Source organism: Cololabis saira, chromosome 14 (assembly GCF_033807715.1).
Source record: "Cololabis saira isolate AMF1-May2022 chromosome 14, fColSai1.1, whole genome shotgun sequence".
Classification (NCBI taxonomy): Eukaryota; Metazoa; Chordata; class Actinopteri; order Beloniformes; family Belonidae; genus Cololabis; species Cololabis saira.
Genome location: NC_084600.1, coordinates 15,425,092 through 15,446,366, shown reverse-complemented (window position 1 = coordinate 15,446,366; position 21,275 = coordinate 15,425,092). Strand labels below are relative to the sequence as shown.

Below are 21,275 nucleotides of genomic sequence, written 5' to 3'. Positions count from 1 at the left end.
AGCAACACAACACAACAAATATCATTTTAAAGGGTACAAATTATGGAAATATATAAATATTATCCTGAGAGCACATATGCAGGTACGTGCAAATGAAAAACATACGCAGAACAACCCCGTCACTGTGCTCAGAGCCGCCAGCGTCTATAAATATTGAAATCTGCATTTTCAGAGGAGAACTTTTAGCCTCTCGTCTTCATCTCCACCCATGACCTAAAATTAGGCTGCGTTAGCCGTCGCTCAAGAGTAGGAAGTCAGAACTTGTTTTCACTTCTTTTTTTGGTTGTTTTTTGCTTGTGCTTCGCTATTTTGGGCGAGTTATCAGCAGTTATGAACTTATTTTAGGATTGGAGCTAATAATGTTTCATGTCCAACGGCCGTTGATGTGCGCCCCTCCCAGACACGGAGCTGGGTTCATGGGGTCCACTTGGGAGCACTGAAACTCCCTTTTCCAGGTTTCTGGCAACTTCACTTGTTTGCCACCGTTTTCAAACCGAACAGACAGATTTCAGCTCCCGACATCCGCTGCGTCCGCTCTGTCGGCCCGTTTGGGGCGAATAACGGGGGAAGTAACGCAGAGGAGGTTGAGCACTGCGATAAACGCTCCACTTTGCCACCTGGTGTTTGGGAGTCGTAAGTACAGTCACACTAATGACGGCGCACGAGTCTAGCACCACCAACAGCGCCGTTTTGGAGGCCCTTGTGATAAAATCAAACGTGTAAATATCAGTGAAAGGTTTCCTAATGGCACATTGTTTCAACAACCTGCGGCAGGGAGGTCGTCCTCCAAGTAAAGTTGCTTTCGTCAATGAAAATTATGACTAAATATCGTCGTCAACAAACCTTTATCACCTGAGGAAAACGAGACACAACGAAAATGCTGGTCATGTGACGACAACGATAATTAAATGTATAATGCAATATCGTAGACGAATAAAAACAAGACTAAAATGTAGATTACAAAATAAAAACTCTGCTAAAATGTGTCTTCATTTTCGTTGACCAAAAAGAGAAGAAATGTTCTAACAAAGATCCTTAATCTCCATGTTTTCAGTAGTTTCCTCTGGTTTAGTTCTGCTGGGTGACGTTAGTCCTCAATCCCAGTCGCTGCAGCGGGAAATCAGATCCAGAAGATGCAGCTGCAGAGTTAGAGGCTGATGCCGTTAACGCAGAGCTCTAGGTTCACGTCAATTAAAAACTAAGTTACATAGAGAAACGCAGGGATCTGCTCTCGGGGGGAGAAGAAGAACCATCTTTGGATACACTTTCCTACATAGATGTGGAAAAGAAAACCCAATGTGTCGTTGAAATATAAAAAGATATGCAGAAATGCGGAAAAATAAATATGTTGTAAACTCAAATTAGAGTCTTCTGTATCTGTAATGAATGTATTCTTGAGTCTATAAGATAACAATAATATAATAATAAGATATCCTTGTTTGAATTGTAAAATGGGTTTGGCTAAATACAATCTTTGACTAAAACTAGACTAAAATGGGCCTGGACAATTCTGACTAAAATAGGACTAAAATGCTCAGACTTTTAGTCGACTGAAACTTGACCCGACCAAAAGGAGATTGAACGTGACTAAAACTAATAAAAATTTAAATGACAGCTTGACCCAAAGACTAAACTAAAATTGAAACAAGCTGCCAAAAACACCACTACCTCCAAGGAGGATTTCTCCAAACCGCCGCCAGCTGAACTGCAGGGATATTTAATTTGGTTGGGCGTACCATCGTCTACTTTTGTCTAAATGTGCGTTTGCCTGGCTGCACACAGCTGCATGATCAAAGATATGCCACCTCTGACAGGAAGGCGTAGACGAGGGATCGCCGCCCTGAAGCAGCTGCTCTGAACAGAGCTGTGAAGACGTGTCTGTAAAAGGAGCCGTTGTGCTGCATCTCTGTGGTGTTTTCGACCGAAGCGAGTCGCAGGCGTCAGGAAATTGCATGAAGTCCCGTTAAGTAACGAGGCTTATCGGGCCTTTGTATGCGAGAACATCTTGCACTTGGTGGAGGCGAGTTGCTGGAGGCTAATCAGGGCTGAACTTTGACTGCACCACCTCTCTGCCGCCGCTTTCACATCCCGGAGCCCAGAAGCCAGCTGGTCAGCTCCAGAGCAGCACAACAGAGATGGGGAGTGACATCCAAGCCCTCCAGAGACAGTACTCCGACTGTACTGCGGACTGGGAAGGGAGGGGGCGGGGGGGCCGAGCTGTCAAAGGCTTCATTGTCTGACAGGCCAGCATGGTTTCACGTGCAGGGCATGATTCTGGCTGCGGCTCTGAACTCTCGCCCAGTCCGTGAGCGCTGACCAGGAGGATGCAGCCGAGGCCTCGGCGGGCAGGTTAAAGTGTAACCGCGTCCGTGTTTTCTCAGGGAAAGTGTGTTTATCTAGAGGACCAACATGGAGGCCCTTTTGTTTAACTAAGTGAGACTCGCCCTTAAAGTAAAGCTCCGTGCAACACACAGGAACCAGGTGGCCCTTCTGCGTTGCATTTACTGCTCGTTAGGGACAACCTGCACGCCCGCCTGTTTGTTTACATGCACGGGGGGGGTGCAGACACATGGACGATTACATGTCAAACAAACGCATGAGACGGAAGACGGGATCTTGGTGAGCGAGGGTCGGAGGCACCTATCTCCTCCGGAGAGAGAGGCAGCTGCAGCCAATTAAACCCGAACAGTGAGGTACTGTTGGAGGGACAACGCCGGCGCTTCCTGGCCCGTCCCCTTCCCTCATCTGGACTCTGATGACACTTTTCAAGTTTAACCCACATAAAATCCGGGAAGGGATGTGGATTCTTTCTGCGCTGGTCGGTTTACGGTTAAAGACGAAGCTTAATGGATGCCGACGGGCGAAGACAGTGATGCAGAAGCAGGAGGACGAAAGCAGAATCTTTGTAGAAACGATGCCCGGCTCCTGATGGACCCAGACGATCAACAGCAGCATAAAGTTCCTTCCTTTCGTCTGGGAGGCTGTTGCCCCCGACGATGAGCTCGCCCGTCATCCCTCCTCCATGATCTCCCAAACTGAAAAAGAGCAGTCGGGTATTTGAACCTGCAAAGTCAGAACTTCACATTTCTCCGAGTGGAGATAAAATAATCGACAGCAGAGCTCCTTGGTCATTTCAGTTATTCGTGGCTCACAAATCGGATGCACACACAGTCCAGGCGGCATCAGCGACCATCGTGTCCTGGTGTGTGAACAATACACTGGAGCGGGTTGATATCAACAGGAATCGCTAAAATATACAACCTTTAAGTTTAACTTCTAAGGCCAATGAAATGCAAAAAAATATTATTTATTTATTTATTTTTCTGCTGGGTTCAGAAAAGGAGGGATGGAAACTAATCTTTGAAGCCTCAAGTGTTCATTCGAGGAATTGCAGTCTTTCTTTATTTTAGTGTATATAAATAAAATAACCCTGAATGCCGAGACTCACCAACCCGATAACCGATCCCCTGATGCCATTGGGCCGCCAAGCGAGGTCGGTGCCTCGAATCGGATCGGTGTGTCCCGCGCTGTCGTCCGTTGGCGTCGGCGCCCATTTTGGCTGATTCGACATATAAAATCAGCTACTAGCCGTCGACCTTTACGACCAATCTGATTTGTGGAGTTCGAGCTCTTGACTAGCGAGTCAGAGTTAACCGGAAATGACGACGGTAAACTAAACAGCTATGGTACAAACGCTAAACTACACGTCATCATCGCGTCCCTTTGAACTTGGCTTGTGTTTGATTGTATTATATTATAATTATTAGTATCTTATTTTCAATCCTTCTACACTTCTTTCAGACGTAGAAACAGCTCAGTTCAGGACTCGAGACCAGACCGATCTGTCATTTCAGGTTGTATTGATCACAGATCAGCACCGCCTGCAGTTATGGGGATGTATTACACCTTGAGCACCTGCAGAACGTACGCTCCAGTCCGCGTCGTATAAGTGTGTTCGGGAGTATTTTTTTGGCGACTCGGGGAGACGAGAGCCGACTTTCAGCCCAACTGCTTTTCTGCCGATGGTCGGCCGTCGGGTTGGTGAGTCCCGACCTTTAGCATTATTTTGCAGCCTGAGAGCCGCTGGCTTAAACTAAACGACTCTTTCAGACACGGATGTTCCCCGTGAGAGTAATCCGATCTGCTTTTTCTGATATCCGTTTAGACTTGGGTTAACTTCAGACTTCTCCAGCGGTAGGGCTGGGCGATATATCAAGATTTTAATATATATCGTTATATTTTCAAACGCGATATGGTACGAGACAATATCGTTTATAGCTTTTTTTTTTCTTTTTTTTTATGATTTTGATAAAGCTTATTTTGTGACAAATTGACTTGAATGTTTTATTTGAGATTGGCACAAATGTTTTGTTATTTGCACAACTGTCAACCTCAGTGGAAAAGTCTGCCTGTTACCGTCTACATTGTATTAATTGCAGTGTATTTTAATTTAATTGTTATGCAGGAAAGGGATATTTGTTTTGTTTTATTCAAGAAGCATTTTTATTCTATATATGCAGGCAGTTTATTTTTATTTGTTTTATACATTTTGATATTGTGCAGATCTCTGTTAATAAAGGAACCTGTGTGACATTTGGCACGAGGCTTTGTATTAAAACTGATTGTTTTTTTAAGGGTTTGCCTGAGAAAAAAATGAAGCTAACAGAGATGCTATGCTATAATGCTTTGGGGGGAATTATGTCACAGAAAAAATGTCGATATATATCGAGTATCGCCATTCAGCTAGAAAATATCGAGATATGACTTTTGGTCCATATCGCCCAGCCCTACGCAGCGGTTGAATAAACCCAGTCGGGCTTTAGCATTTACCAAATATCACTGCTCATTACGAATAGGGCAGGTTTAAGGTTGGGGTTAAGTTAAACTAATCTAACCTGAAGGGTAATTTCTCACTGAGAAACATCGCTTGAACAGTCGCCGGTCATGTAACATTTAGATTCTCATCGGCTGACTGAATATCAAGATAACTTAATCGTAACATGTCAAAATTGAGAGGCGTCACGAATAAATGTGAAAACCCTTCACGATGACCTGCTGGTGTTTTATTTACAATGGTTTCTCCCTTAAAGCAACATTAGTCATAAAAAAAAACAAGTTTTTAAACCGTACACGGCTACTTTGTCACTTGTAAGTTAGACTTCTGTAGACCACGACTGTTAATTATGACAAACTGGTTCCCTCAGTCAGCTTTATTTCAGCTTTATCTGACCGTCTACTATGTAAAAGAATAAATGATATCACATATGAAGGAAACATGCGTCCGCTCATGTACGTCTGGTGTACAGCGCAGTGGGAGTATGAACACGCTCACTGCTCTGGTTGCAGAGACGATACGATACGATCAGAGGCAGACACGTTGCTTTTCTCTCGGTTTATTTTTACCCTGCTAGATTTTATCAGCGATTATCTCTCAAGCTGCAGTTTTCAAAGTATCCAATATCCTATGATGCTCTACGTGGTAAGGGGAAACTTTGAAAATGTACACTTTGATCTGTGTTCCCGCAGATTGCTGCAGCCTGAACAAAGCTGCGTCTCATACTGCAAGTGGATGCGACACCTTTCTCCCTGGCTGTGGGAGGCTGCACTTCCCTTCGTGCTGATTCGCCCAGCGATAAGGCAGCGAGGAGGTTGCTGAACGCTGCCGGCTGGAAGGAAGGAAAGTGCAAAAGGACAAACTGAAGCCCTGAACTACAACGTTAGACTCACTGATTCATCCACAAAGGTTATCGTGATGATTCTTCACTTCAAAGCCTGACGATCACCAGTCCCACGACGACCCGATACAGACCATGCATTAAAATGCATTCTGGGAAATCTGATCACTCCGACACGCTAATGTAAGGTCTGAACGCATTCCAGGAGGAACTGAGATTAATCAGGATGTACTTGAAGGTGGTCTGGGACACACATTCCCTCTGCAGTCTGAACAGGAAGGCGTCCTGGGACCGACGACCTGATCCTCGTACTAAACACACAGCAGACTATTTGTATTGTCCATGGGAATTGCTGAATAAAGTTTTGGGTGAAAAAAGTTTTTCTTATTTCCATATTCTTCTTTTTTCAGCAGGTTATGTCCAGTTATTTAAATAAAAAATAACAATGCTTGTGGTGTTTGCAGAAGATGACATTAATGTTTACTTGCATGCAGAACAAGAAGGTCAGGTCCAACTACTCAGGATGCACGTGGCTTCACCTTTTAATGCCATCTGGCCATTTGTGGTTGGATTACTCAGGACACATGTTAATGCGAGGTGTGAAAGGGGTGGTGATGATGGCATGGTGTTAGACCACAGCTACAGCTCCCTCGTACAGGGACGGTGACGCCATCACCAGAACCACACATGGGACGATTAAAGGCTTATCACATCAGATCGAATCATATCGTATCCTATCGTATGATATATCATATCGTGTCCTATTGTATTGTATCGTGTCCTATCGTATCGTATCATATATCATATATCGTATCGTATTGTTTCATATCGTATCCTATTGTATCGTTTCCTATCATATCCTATCATATATGGTATTAATCGTATTATCGTATTCGATTAAAGGTAGGCCTGGGACGATAATCAATAAATCAATTAATCGCACGATAAATGAAAATGGACTTGATAATTTTTCCGGCCTCGATAAATGGCCATATCCACGCATATTTGTTTTCTTCGTCTCCGGCCTCCAAACACACTGGATGACAAGAGGGCTCACTCTGAGCATCGGTCTTAGCACCTGGGCGCGTTTGTTCCTTAGCGGAAAAAAATGAACGGAGTGAACCATCTTGTCAATCATTCAGACTCTTTGTATCTGTGGGGGGAGTTGAATCCCCCAGGCAGACTGCGCGGACCCCAGTTTCTTTTCCTCCGCTTAGTAATATGCTTAAATTCAGCGGGTTGTCTCGTCTGATCTGAGGTCGTAGGCGAAAAAAAAAGGAGAGCGCGGGTGGAGAGGAGAGGGGCGGTGGCGGCCAGGTGGCCGGCCATCTCTCCCCCCCAGCCCGCGGCTCAGTGCTCGGGTGATTGCCGGGCGCGCCGGCGCGGCGAGGGGACGAGCTGGAGCTCCGTCACCCCACGCGTCCGCCGCCAAGATCCCCCAAGTGGATGGGAGCGTCCGTCCGCCTCCGCCGGCCTTCGCAGGCGCAGTGGTGCGCGGTCAGCGCGGAGACCTGAGTCCACCGGCAGCCGCGCCCACCGCGCAAGAGACGGCACTCCCTTTTTCCTCTCACCCCCGCGGGTGAGAGCTGCTGTTTAGGGGGGGTGGCGGTTTCTGCGAGGGGTGCGGAGGTACCCGGGCGGGTCCCGCACGTCGCGACGGTCTGCACTTGGGGGCACGAAGGCTCGAACCCCCGTTTGCTTGTTTTATTTGTTTTGCATATTTAAAAGTTCTCCAATGTCAAATAAAGGTTTAATTATTGCATTTGAAAGGGTGTACTTGCATTATTATGATATATTAACATTACATAAGTGCTTATTTTGGTCTCGACAATGTCGACAATAATATCGTTTATCGTCAATAATTTGTGGGACAATATATCGTCCAGCAAAATTTGTTATCGTCCCAGGCCTAAAGGCTTATCGGATCGCATCACATCCTATCGTATCGTATCATATTGTATCATATCATATGGTATCATATATCCTATCGCATTGTGTCCTATTATATCGTATCGTATCATATCATATTGTATCGTATCATATATCATATCGTATCGTGTACTATTGTATCCTATCATATCCTATCGCATCGTATCATATCGTATCATATCGTATCATATTGTATCATATTGTATCATATTGTATCGTATCATATTGTATCGCATCCTATCGTATCTTTTCATATCTTATAGCCGGTTTTACGACATTTTAAATTTAAAATCATTGACATTTTTAACTCATCTGGTCCCATTTTACAAGTGGAGGTTGAGTCACTTTTCTGACACCAAGGTTTACCCTTCCTCGCTCTCTTGTTCAGACACTCTCTCCATCATTTCTCTGCGTTACTTTCTTGAATATCCAGAATGTCCACAGTTGCTCTGCGAGTTTGTTGCATCCTTGTTGATGAGTAAAATACTACCACAAACCGGACGCAATTGTCACAAGAGATGAGTGGAAGGAGAGTCTTTAAAAATGTCTCAGAAGGGAAATTATATGAAATGAAATTGAAATCTTCGCCACTTTAGCTGGTAATCGCTGCTCGCGGTGGAGTAAAGATGAAAATGTCGGTCCTGACATGTGACACTGCAGTCACACATTTATTACATGAAATCAAACTAAAACTGAGTCAATCTATAGCAAGACTGGGTATATTAACCCTAAACAACGAATGAGAGGCTCCTGCCCAGGCAGTTTATAGAAGGAGAGGAAGACAACGGGTAACTATTAACAGAAAAAAAAACGCAGTTCAAGAAAGTATCCAACAGATGAAGAGGAAAGAAGAATAAAATGTTAAATAATGGATATTTGTGATACAGCGGCAGACATCCTCTACTGGGGGGAAGTCTGGACTGCAGGCAAGCTGCTTTTCAGCAGCCACACCTTTAAAAAGGGCTTGAAATGAGGTAAAAAAACCTCAGTTTTTAATGTTAGTCAGCATTAATTTTTGCATGAGGAGTTCCACCAAAATATAATTTCCTCTGCTGCCGTGTCTCATGTTTTCTTCCTGGTCCACCACCTCCCAGTCACATGAAGACAAAGTTAGCAGGTTTCTCTAGAGTCCCTTCGTTCCTCTGAATACGTGATCAGCAGGAGACGTCCCTCTAAAATAACCCCACCGGTGCCGGTCCGGTACGTTCACGAGAGAGTTAAGAGGGATTCTGTGCTCGACCCGTCCGCCGGCTCCTCTGCACACTAGCGCTCGGTCACGTGTCTCACCTGCGGAGGAGCAGAAAGGCAACATCTGGATATGTTCTGAGGCCTGTAATTTTAGAAGCCGTCCAACACCCTTAATCCCCTCACAGCATGTTGTTTATTTTAGTACTGTTCTCTGGGCAATCGCCAGATTTCTGAGAAGCGCTCCCCCAGGTTACCGACACAGCGAGGCCCCCGGACGCAGGAGAAGACCTGCACTCCAGTATCGCCGTCGTGTTTCCAGTTAAAGATGAGATCTGCGGCGGTGGCGGTCCGGCTGATGCTCGTCTGCTCCGTCTCACTCCAGTAAAACCACCCGACCTCCATAACTCATAACCCCCCCCCTCTGTTAGGCCTCTTTAAGTTTTAACCTTTAAAAGCAGTGCACAGAGGACTCAAGACGTCCTTAGCAGTGATTAAATCAATTCATCACGGAGCCTCCACGCAGCTTCGGGGGAGAACTTTCCAGTTTAACGACTAGGAACAACAGACCGACCGACCGATGGATGGATGAACGGATGGACGGAGGGGAGGGAACGGTCCGAGGTACCGCTTCAGTAGCGTAGCATGAATATACAACCGGCCAGATACGGTAACCGTGACAACCACGCACGGATATCTGACCCGAGGGTCGGTTAAAGCAGCAGAGAGAGAAAAAAAAAAAAAAAAAAAAAACGCCCATCAGGAACTGGCAGAAAAGAGGAGAAGAAGGCCGGCAGGAGATTATCGTGGCAGAAAGAGAAGAAAACAGAGGAGAAGAGGTCAAGAGGGCGACTGCCGGGGAGAAGAGGAGACGCGGAGGGGTTGTATTTTACAGCTGACGGCAAGCGTGTAGTCTGGCGGGCGTACCGGGAGTTGGTTTATTAGGACGGCTGCTGTTACGAGGGGCAGTCCTCCGGGGGGGGCAGGTTAGGACTAGTCATCCGCCGCTTCGCACTAGAAGATGGCTCCATGAAGATATTTTCACACAGATGCTCGATATGTAACCACAGATTCACATTTACGCGCCGGTGCTGTATGCACAGGCTGGCGACTGTTGAAATGACCCTGCAGATGTTCCCGAAGCCTTTACAGCGATCTCTCGGTCAGGTGGAGCCCTCGCCGCCTCCTCGCCGCCTCCTCGCCGCTCTGAGGCTTCAGCTTCCTTCCTTACATCTAAACGAACCTTTCAATATCTTAAAAAGAAGGTTATTTCTACACGTTCTTTATTTTTATAAACCTCCAAGCCAACGTGATGTAGTTCACGTTACTGTAAGTGATGAAACACCCAGAGCAGAGCAAAAACTGCTATAAGACACGCGGGAGTTCATTAAAAGTCCCGACGAGAAGAAAAGGCGTTTTTCCATCGAAAGCGAGCCCCTCACGGTCCTCAGACGTACCGAAGTCCCACTTTTGCTCCAGCAGCTCTTCATATAAATGTTTAATTGAACAAACACGAGTCTGCAAACAAATCTGAGAGTCTGCGTCTCGTGTTTACCTCGTCGAGAAAAGGCCGTGTTTATTTTTATTAGGTGATGTCTCCTTCGTGTTCGCCGCCGGCGACGTCTCGTCGGTGTGTTCGGGGATTACTTGAAGAAGAGAGACGGCCTTTCCAGCCGGAGGCCACGAGCCAACGACAACAGGGAGACAGGTTTCTGTTACATCCTTCCATGGTGCTCGACGTCGGACTTTGATGGACTTCACGGTCCTTCAGCTTTTCCAAGCAAATCATTTTTGATTTCCCGCCTGCCCCGAAGGAGGATCTCATAACCAGATCTGGTTATTTTTGATGGAAACCTCACGCTGGTGTGTATTTCTGCCGAAGACGAGCCGTGAAACACCCTCCTCTCCTCACATGTGACGTAATGCCGCCGTAGACGTGGGCGTACGGCCGTCAGGTACCGGCGACGAGCCAGGCCCGGCCCGGCCCGGCCCGCCGGCTGCAGCGCTGTGACCTTCAAGCGCGGCTGTTATTTTCCACAGAGGTCAGCAGCTAAGAATGCGAAGCATGCAGAGCCTGAAACGTGACTTTCTCTCCCCAACGAGCCTAAAATCTCTGAAGAAATATATATTTCTGTGCTGCCACCAATACTAGGATAAACCAACACCTGAGCCGAACTCCTTCACCCCTAAACGGCCGTCTCGTCCTCCACCGCCCGCCGTGGTCTCGGCCTGCAGGACTGGGAGCGCCGGGACTTCAAAGCGACGTCCGTCAGTGTTTCCAAGCGCAGGAACCGTCGCAGAGATTCGAGGGACAAATACAGTCGGGGAGCTATTTTCATCTGCTTTCCTGCAGGATATCCTGGGACGGCATGTCGAATAACCCCCGACAGAAACCAGCGAGCTCAGCGTGCCTCTCTTGTGCACATCCCCTCAGCTATGCGCAGCATGAAGCTGAGGATTGCAGTTAGGCAGGATTCATAATTCATGGTTTTTAATTATAGACGTCATCCATTCGGGGGTTTTCTTTAATGTCTACGTATTTCATCCATATAAATACAGCTAAAAGTGACATAATGGTGTATTTATGGCTATAAAACTACACCTGCGGTGACGTTACAGGTTGGAACCCACCGGGCCACATCGGCTAAGTGAGGGATCATTAACTTTAAGATCAATTCAACACCAAAACAGCTTTTCTACAAACGAGGCTCAAAATAAACGTTCACGTGTCTCCGTCAGCGAGTTCAGTCGTAGATCCAGACATAATAATAATAGATCAAAAGAAGCTCATCTATTTTTACATTTCCATGCTCCGCGGTGGTCCGAGCAAACCCACCGGGCCGGTCAGGTCCATCTCCTGAACCGAGACCCGAGTTTAGGATTTACGTCGATATTTCTGAATCCAAAATGTCCTTTAATCACATTAAAGCACAAGAAAACGGCCGGGATGAAACCCAACGAGCGCCGCGTTCCTCGTTCTGGGCCCGGCTGCTCGTTGGACCGCGACGCCTCGTTCTGGGCCTCCGTTTTGAGGCGGATGTCGTCGTCGTCGGGTCAGATTTACCCCGACTGTCAACTCACTTCTGGAGTCTTCTTATTATTATCATTATTATTATTATTATTATTATTATTATTATTATTATCATTATTATTATTATTATTATTATTATTATTATTATTACTACTCCCCCACACCTCCCAAAATAAAGTGCACATTCATACCCCGTAAACACGCCCCCCTCTGCCCCCCCAGATCTGCTCCGTCTCCTGCCTGTCAACCTCCAGAGGAGCTGTGATAAACAACGTTCCTTAAACGAGCCGCCGCTCCCTCAGCGGCCTGACAGAACCGGGGCGCTCGGGCCGCCGGCCGAAGAGCGACTCGGGTCGGCCTCCGCCGGCCGACGGAGGGAAACCTCTAATATCACATCTGGACGGAGAGTCCAGAGTCTCCGGAGACAAACCCACACGAGGATGACTAAGATGTTACGGACCACCGGCTTTCATGTCGACATCACAGTCCTGCTGCCTCCTGTGTGTGCGTGTGTGTGTGTGTGTGTGTGTGTGTGTGTGTGTGTGTGTGTGTGTGTGTGTGTGTTTATTTCGGGACATGTGAGACGTCTGAACAAATAATCAAGACAGAAGAAGACAAACCCAGAGAGAATCAGGGCAGCTGAGTCTGTTCACTTGCAGATAACACACACACACACACACACACACACACACACACACACACACACACACACACACACACACACACACACACACACACACACACACACACACATAAACTCAGAGAAAGAAACGTATCGCTGCCTCACAGTTCAGAGAAGTACACAGAGAAAGTGTCCAGAAACTTTCCTGTGGATCAGACCAGAGAGCAGAGCCAGGAACACGGGCTTCAGCTCCTCCAGAGCAACTCACCGTCTCAGACTGGATCCTCCCGCCACCGGCCGCTCCAGCCGCTCCGGCCGCCGCCGCAGGTCCGCTCCTCAACATGGAGGCACAAACTCTCCAAACAGCAAATCCTCTGCTCAGAGTTGTGCGTTGCTGCCGGGTCAGCTTCAGCCCGCCCGTCCGTCCGTCTCCGACGTGGCGGCGCCGGTAAACCCGCCGGAGCCCTCTGAGGGGGAGCCGCGAGTGTGGGAGCCACACAGGTGCACGGCGGCTCCCGGAGCGCACAAAGAGCAGCGCACGGAGCCCTGGAGGAGCCCGGCGAGAGGCGGCTGCTCTGCCGGTGGTTTCCCTTGTGTGTGCGGGACTCCAACCTTCCTCCCCCTCCTCCTCCTCCTCCTGCTGCTGCCTGCACCTCCCCTCGCTCCCTCCCAAACAGCTCAAAGACATAACAGAGAGCCACTCACAAGTTGCTGTACGTGTAACTTTCCCCCCCGTGAACTGTTTTTACGTGCAGCAGCTCCGACGCTCGCAGGACACTTCACTCACCAGAGTTCTTCTTCTTTCTGTTCGTTTGTTTGTTTCATGCATGAATTTTCAGCTTTTCTCCAAAGCTCGTGCAGCTGGTAAAATACATGCTGGATCAGCTGGATATTTACCTTCAAACCAAATGGACTCAGTCTGAACTTTATTTACCTCAGAGTCAAATGTCGACGTCCGACGTGTCCGACTCGCCCCGGCCGTGTTTGTGTTGGTCAAAGCAGAGGAAACGTGCCACGCCGTGAGGTACGCCTCCACCCCGAGACGGCGAGACGCCCGTCCAGCCGGCTCCTAACTCTCTGCAGCACACTCACATGTGCTCGTACTCTCAAGGCCTCCCTAACTCGTGACATGTGTGTCCAACCTCGTTACCGGGCAGCACCGCCGGCCCCGCCGATGACAGACGGAGCCTGTAAGCATCCAGAGGCATTTCTCTGATGTCACAAACCGGGTTTGCAGGTTCAGACTGACACGGTTCAGGCCGGCCGACTAAAACATCAGACTGCCTCGAAAGTTAACCACGACACCGGCGAAGTATATACAGATTTTCCTCCAAATTCTCTCTGGGAGAAAACAGATATAAGGAGTCACATGACCGCCTCTCTTTGAAGTGAGCACGAGGGTCCCGTCACACCGCAGTCACCTGATGCGGGTAGTTGCTTTACAGTATTATGCCATCAGGATCATACCTTCTACATTACTGCCCACTCGTAACTGAGGACTTTACGGATCAGCGCCGGGCCGCCGACGCTTCCACGTCCACCTCAGAGACTCAACATGTCCCTTCCTCTTGTGTCCTGACATCATAGTCCTCGATTACAGACCGTCACTGATCACCAGCGTCTCCTACGATGCCAAGAACCTCCACCTGTGAAGGTTAAATGAACAAAATTGAGTCAGTCTTCATTTAGAGATGGCACCGGTCCAATCTGACAATGGTACCGGGGCCCGATACTGATCGAAAGAATTCAGTTTAAATTCAGGCCTTTGACTTTTAACGGTGAAACCTGCTGGATTCGTCCAGCTCAGCAAAAACAAGGCTGGTTTGGACATCTTTGTCAATAATACAGATGTGTGATGCTTTTTTTAAATTGTAAATTTTCAGTTTTTAAACCACAAACACCAACAACCTCAGACTCAGGACGTATAAATCCCAGACTGGACGCTGCATTTCTATGTGCTGCAGATAAATAGATTTAAATCTACATCTGAATAAACTCACAAGCTGATCAAGCTCGTTGAATACTGTCGAGGAAACTAACAATTATCTGATAAGGTCGATTCAAATTAACTGCAAACATTGGGGAAATAATTGAATAACCTCTGATAAAACTGGTTTAGTTGTTTTCCTTATCAATAAAATAATAATGTGTTAGTTTCTAAAAAGTTTTCGAAAAAAAAAGGAGAGCGCGGGTGGAGAGGAGAGGGGCGGTGGCGGCCAGGTGGCCGGCCATCTCTCCCCCCCAGCCCGCGGCTCAGTGCTCGGGTGATTGCCGGGCGCGCCGGCGCGGCGAGGGGACGAGCTGGAGCTCCGTCACCCCACGCGTCCGCCGCCAAGATCCCCCAAGTGGATGGGAGCGTCCGTCCGCCTCCGCCGGCCTTCGCAGGCGCAGTGGTGCGCGGTCAGCGCGGAGACCTGAGTCCACCGGCAGCCGCGCCCACCGCGCAAGAGACGGCACTCCCTTTTTCCTCTCACCCCCGCGGGTGAGAGCTGCTGTTTAGGGGGGGTGGCGGTTTCTGCGAGGGGTGCGGAGGTACCCGGGCGGGTCCCGCACGTCGCGACGGTCTGCACTTGGGGGCACGAAGGCTCGAACCCCCGTTTGCTTGTTTTATTTGTTTTGCATATTTAAAAGTTCTCCAATGTCAAATAAAGGTTTAATTATTGCATTTGAAAGGGTGTACTTGCATTATTATGATATATTAACATTACATAAGTGCTTATTTTGGTCTCGACAATGTCGACAATAATATCGTTTATCGTCAATAATTTGTGGGACAATATATCGTCCAGCAAAATTTGTTATCGTCCCAGGCCTAAAGGCTTATCGGATCGCATCACATCCTATCGTATCGTATCATATTGTATCATATCATATGGTATCATATATCCTATCGCATTGTGTCCTATTATATCGTATCGTATCATATCATATTGTATCGTATCATATATCATATCGTATCGTGTACTATTGTATCCTATCATATCCTATCGCATCGTATCATATCGTATCATATCGTATCATATTGTATCATATTGTATCATATTGTATCGTATCATATTGTATCGCATCCTATCGTATCTTTTCATATCTTATAGCCGGTTTTACGACATTTTAAATTTAAAATCATTGACATTTTTAACTCATCTGGTCCCATTTTACAAGTGGAGGTTGAGTCACTTTTCTGACACCAAGGTTTACCCTTCCTCGCTCTCTTGTTCAGACACTCTCTCCATCATTTCTCTGCGTTACTTTCTTGAATATCCAGAATGTCCACAGTTGCTCTGCGAGTTTGTTGCATCCTTGTTGATGAGTAAAATACTACCACAAACCGGACGCAATTGTCACAAGAGATGAGTGGAAGGAGAGTCTTTAAAAATGTCTCAGAAGGGAAATTATATGAAATGAAATTGAAATCTTCGCCACTTTAGCTGGTAATCGCTGCTCGCGGTGGAGTAAAGATGAAAATGTCGGTCCTGACATGTGACACTGCAGTCACACATTTATTACATGAAATCAAACTAAAACTGAGTCAATCTATAGCAAGACTGGGTATATTAACCCTAAACAACGAATGAGAGGCTCCTGCCCAGGCAGTTTATAGAAGGAGAGGAAGACAACGGGTAACTATTAACAGAAAAAAAAACGCAGTTCAAGAAAGTATCCAACAGATGAAGAGGAAAGAAGAATAAAATGTTAAATAATGGATATTTGTGATACAGCGGCAGACATCCTCTACTGGGGGGAAGTCTGGACTGCAGGCAAGCTGCTTTTCAGCAGCCACACCTTTAAAAAGGGCTTGAAATGAGGTAAAAAAACCTCAGTTTTTAATGTTAGTCAGCATTAATTTTTGCATGAGGAGTTCCACCAAAATATAATTTCCTCTGCTGCCGTGTCTCATGTTTTCTTCCTGGTCCACCACCTCCCAGTCACATGAAGACAAAGTTAGCAGGTTTCTCTAGAGTCCCTTCGTTCCTCTGAATACGTGATCAGCAGGAGACGTCCCTCTAAAATAACCCCACCGGTGCCGGTCCGGTACGTTCACGAGAGAGTTAAGAGGGATTCTGTGCTCGACCCGTCCGCCGGCTCCTCTGCACACTAGCGCTCGGTCACGTGTCTCACCTGCGGAGGAGCAGAAAGGCAACATCTGGATATGTTCTGAGGCCTGTAATTTTAGAAGCCGTCCAACACCCTTAATCCCCTCACAGCATGTTGTTTATTTTAGTACTGTTCTCTGGGCAATCGCCAGATTTCTGAGAAGCGCTCCCCCAGGTTACCGACACAGCGAGGCCCCCGGACGCAGGAGAAGACCTGCACTCCAGTATCGCCGTCGTGTTTCCAGTTAAAGATGAGATCTGCGGCGGTGGCGGTCCGGCTGATGCTCGTCTGCTCCGTCTCACTCCAGTAAAACCACCCGACCTCCATAACTCATAACCCCCCCCCTCTGTTAGGCCTCTTTAAGTTTTAACCTTTAAAAGCAGTGCACAGAGGACTCAAGACGTCCTTAGCAGTGATTAAATCAATTCATCACGGAGCCTCCACGCAGCTTCGGGGGAGAACTTTCCAGTTTAACGACTAGGAACAACAGACCGACCGACCGATGGATGGATGAACGGATGGACGGAGGGGAGGGAACGGTCCGAGGTACCGCTTCAGTAGCGTAGCATGAATATACAACCGGCCAGATACGGTAACCGTGACAACCACGCACGGATATCTGACCCGAGGGTCGGTTAAAGCAGCAGAGAGAGAAAAAAAAAAAAAAAAAAAAACGCCCATCAGGAACTGGCAGAAAAGAGGAGAAGAAGGCCGGCAGGAGATTATCGTGGCAGAAAGAGAAGAAAACAGAGGAGAAGAGGTCAAGAGGGCGACTGCCGGGGAGAAGAGGAGACGCGGAGGGGTTGTATTTTACAGCTGACGGCAAGCGTGTAGTCTGGCGGGCGTACCGGGAGTTGGTTTATTAGGACGGCTGCTGTTACGAGGGGCAGTCCTCCGGGGGGGGCAGGTTAGGACTAGTCATCCGCCGCTTCGCACTAGAAGATGGCTCCATGAAGATATTTTCACACAGATGCTCGATATGTAACCACAGATTCACATTTACGCGCCGGTGCTGTATGCACAGGCTGGCGACTGTTGAAATGACCCTGCAGATGTTCCCGAAGCCTTTACAGCGATCTCTCGGTCAGGTGGAGCCCTCGCCGCCTCCTCGCCGCCTCCTCGCCGCTCTGAGGCTTCAGCTTCCTTCCTTACATCTAAACGAACCTTTCAATATCTTAAAAAGAAGGTTATTTCTACACGTTCTTTATTTTTATAAACCTCCAAGCCAACGTGATGTAGTTCACGTTACTGTAAGTGATGAAACACCCAGAGCAGAGCAAAAACTGCTATAAGACACGCGGGAGTTCATTAAAAGTCCCGACGAGAAGAAAAGGCGTTTTTCCATCGAAAGCGAGCCCCTCACGGTCCTCAGACGTACCGAAGTCCCACTTTTGCTCCAGCAGCTCTTCATATAAATGTTTAATTGAACAAACACGAGTCTGCAAACAAATCTGAGAGTCTGCGTCTCGTGTTTACCTCGTCGAGAAAAGGCCGTGTTTATTTTTATTAGGTGATGTCTCCTTCGTGTTCGCCGCCGGCGACGTCTCGTCGGTGTGTTCGGGGATTACTTGAAGAAGAGAGACGGCCTTTCCAGCCGGAGGCCACGAGCCAACGACAACAGGGAGACAGGTTTCTGTTACATCCTTCCATGGTGCTCGACGTCGGACTTTGATGGACTTCACGGTCCTTCAGCTTTTCCAAGCAAATCATTTTTGATTTCCCGCCTGCCCCGAAGGAGGATCTCATAACCAGATCTGGTTATTTTTGATGGAAACCTCACGCTGGTGTGTATTTCTGCCGAAGACGAGCCGTGAAACACCCTCCTCTCCTCACATGTGACGTAATGCCGCCGTAGACGTGGGCGTACGGCCGTCAGGTACCGGCGACGAGCCAGGCCCGGCCCGGCCCGGCCCGCCGGCTGCAGCGCTGTGACCTTCAAGCGCGGCTGTTATTTTCCACAGAGGTCAGCAGCTAAGAATGCGAAGCATGCAGAGCCTGAAACGTGACTTTCTCTCCCCAACGAGCCTAAAATCTCTGAAGAAATATATATTTCTGTGCTGCCACCAATACTAGGATAAACCAACACCTGAGCCGAACTCCTTCACCCCTAAACGGCCGTCTCGTCCTCCACCGCCCGCCGTGGTCTCGGCCTGCAGGACTGGGAGCGCCGGGACTTCAAAGCGACGTCCGTCAGTGTTTCCAAGCGCAGGAACCGTCGCAGAGATTCGAGGGACAAATACAGTCGGGGAGCTATTTTCATCTGCTTTCCTGCAGGATATCCTGGGACGGCATGTCGAATAACCCCCGACAGAAACCAGCGAGCTCAGCGTGCCTCTCTTGTGCACATCCCCTCAGCTATGCGCAGCATGAAGCTGAGGATTGCAGTTAGGCAGGATTCATAATTCATGGTTTTTAATTATAGACGTCATCCATTCGGGGGTTTTCTTTAATGTCTACGTATTTCATCCATATAAATACAGCTAAAAGTGACATAATGGTGTATTTATGGCTATAAAACTACACCTGCGGTGACGTTACAGGTTGGAACCCACCGGGCCACATCGGCTAAGTGAGGGATCATTAACTTTAAGATCAATTCAACACCAAAACAGCTTTTCTACAAACGAGGCTCAAAATAAACGTTCACGTGTCTCCGTCAGCGAGTTCAGTCGTAGATCCAGACATAATAATAATAGATCAAAAGAAGCTCATCTATTTTTACATTTCCATGCTCCGCGGTGGTCCGAGCAAACCCACCGGGCCGGTCAGGTCCATCTCCTGAACCGAGACCCGAGTTTAGGATTTACGTCGATATTTCTGAATCCAAAATGTCCTTTAATCACATTAAAGCACAAGAAAACGGCCGGGATGAAACCCAACGAGCGCCGCGTTCCTCGTTCTGGGCCCGGCTGCTCGTTGGACCGCGACGCCTCGTTCTGGGCCTCCGTTTTGAGGCGGATGTCGTCGTCGTCGGGTCAGATTTACCCCGACTGTCAACTCACTTCTGGAGTCTTCTTATTATTATCATTATTATTATTATTATTATTATTATTATTATTATTATCATTATTATTATTATTATTATTATTATTATTATTATTACTACTCCCCCACACCTCCCAAAATAAAGTGCACATTCATACCCCGTAAACACGCCCCCCTCTGCCCCCCCAGATCTGCTCCGTCTCCTGCCTGTCAACCTCCAGAGGAGCTGTGATAAACAACGTTCCTTAAACGAGCCGCCGCTCCCTCAGCGGCCTGACAGAACCGGGGCGCTCGGGCCGCCGGCCGAAGAGCGACTCGGGTCGGCCTCCGCCGGCCGACGGAGGGAAACCTCTAATATCACATCTGGACGGAGAGTCCAGAGTCTCCGGAGACAAACCCACACGAGGATGACTAAGATGTTACGGACCACCGGCTTTCATGTCGACATCACAGTCCTGCTGCCTCCTGTGTGTGCGTGTGTGTGTGTGTGTGTGTGTGTGTGTGTGTGTGTGTGTGTGTGTGTGTGTGTGTTTATTTCGGGACATGTGAGACGTCTGAACAAATAATCAAGACAGAAGAAGACAAACCCAGAGAGAATCAGGGCAGCTGAGTCTGTTCACTTGCAGATAAACACACACACACACACACACACACACACACACACACACACACACACACACACACACACACACACACACACACACACACACACACACACATAAACTCAGAGAAAGAAACGTATCGCTGCCTCACAGTTCAGAGAAGTACACAGAGAAAGTGTCCAGAAACTTTCCTGTGGATCAGACCAGAGAGCAGAGCCAGGAACACGGGCTTCAGCTCCTCCAGAGCAACTCACCGTCTCAGACTGGATCCTCCCGCCACCGGCCGCTCCAGCCGCTCCGGCCGCCGCCGCAGGTCCGCTCCTCAACATGGAGGCACAAACTCTCCAAACAGCAAATCCTCTGCTCAGAGTTGTGCGTTGCTGCCGGGTCAGCTTCAGCCCGCCCGTCCGTCCGTCTCCGACGTGGCGGCGCCGGTAAACCCGCCGGAGCCCTCTGAGGGGGAGCCGCGAGTGTGGGAGCCACACAGGTGCACGGCGGCTCCCGGAGCGCACAAAGAGCAGCGCACGGAGCCCTGGAGGAGCCCGGCGAGAGGCGGCTGCTCTGCCGGTGGTTTCCCTTGTGTGTGCGGGACTCCAACCTTCCTCCCCCTCCTCCTCCTCCTCCTGCTGCTGCCTGCACCTCCCCTCGCTCCCTCCCAAACAGCTCAAAGACATAACAGAGAGCCACTCACAAGTTGCTGTACGTGTAACTTTCCCCCCCGTGAACTGTTTTTACGTGCAGCAGCTCCGACGCTCGCAGGACACTTCACTCACCAGAGTTCTTCTTCTTTCTGTTCGTTTGTTTGTTTCATGCATGAATTTTCAGCTTTTCTCCAAAGCTCGTGCAGCTGGTAAAATACATGCTGGATCAGCTGGATATTTACCTTCAAACCAAATGGACTCAGTCTGAACTTTATTTACCTCAGAGTCAAATGTCGACGTCCGACGTGTCCGACTCGCCCCGGCCGTGTTTGTGTTGGTCAAAGCAGAGGAAACGTGCCACGCCGTGAGGTACGCCTCCACCCCGAGACGGCGAGACGCCCGTCCAGCCGGCTCCTAACTCTCTGCAGCACACTCACATGTGCTCGTACTCTCAAGGCCTCCCTAACTCGTGACATGTGTGTCCAACCTCGTTACCGGGCAGCACCGCCG

General features: G+C 48.3%; 1 protein-coding gene across 1 annotated transcript in view; it reads right to left on the bottom strand.

Annotated features, from left to right (window-relative positions):
• Positions 1-16,864, bottom strand: part of LOC133460177 (uncharacterized) — a 43,713-nt gene extending 26,849 nt beyond the window's left edge. Inside the window, exons 1-2 of the mRNA XM_061740740.1 lie at positions 16,668-16,864; positions 12,711-13,119 (exon numbers count right to left, since the gene is read on the bottom strand). Of these exons, the coding sequence (XP_061596724.1) occupies positions 12,711-13,119; positions 16,668-16,864 (606 nt within the window). The remainder of the gene's footprint in view (positions 1-12,710; positions 13,120-16,667) is intronic.
• Positions 16,865-21,275: the final 4,411 nt, after the last annotated feature.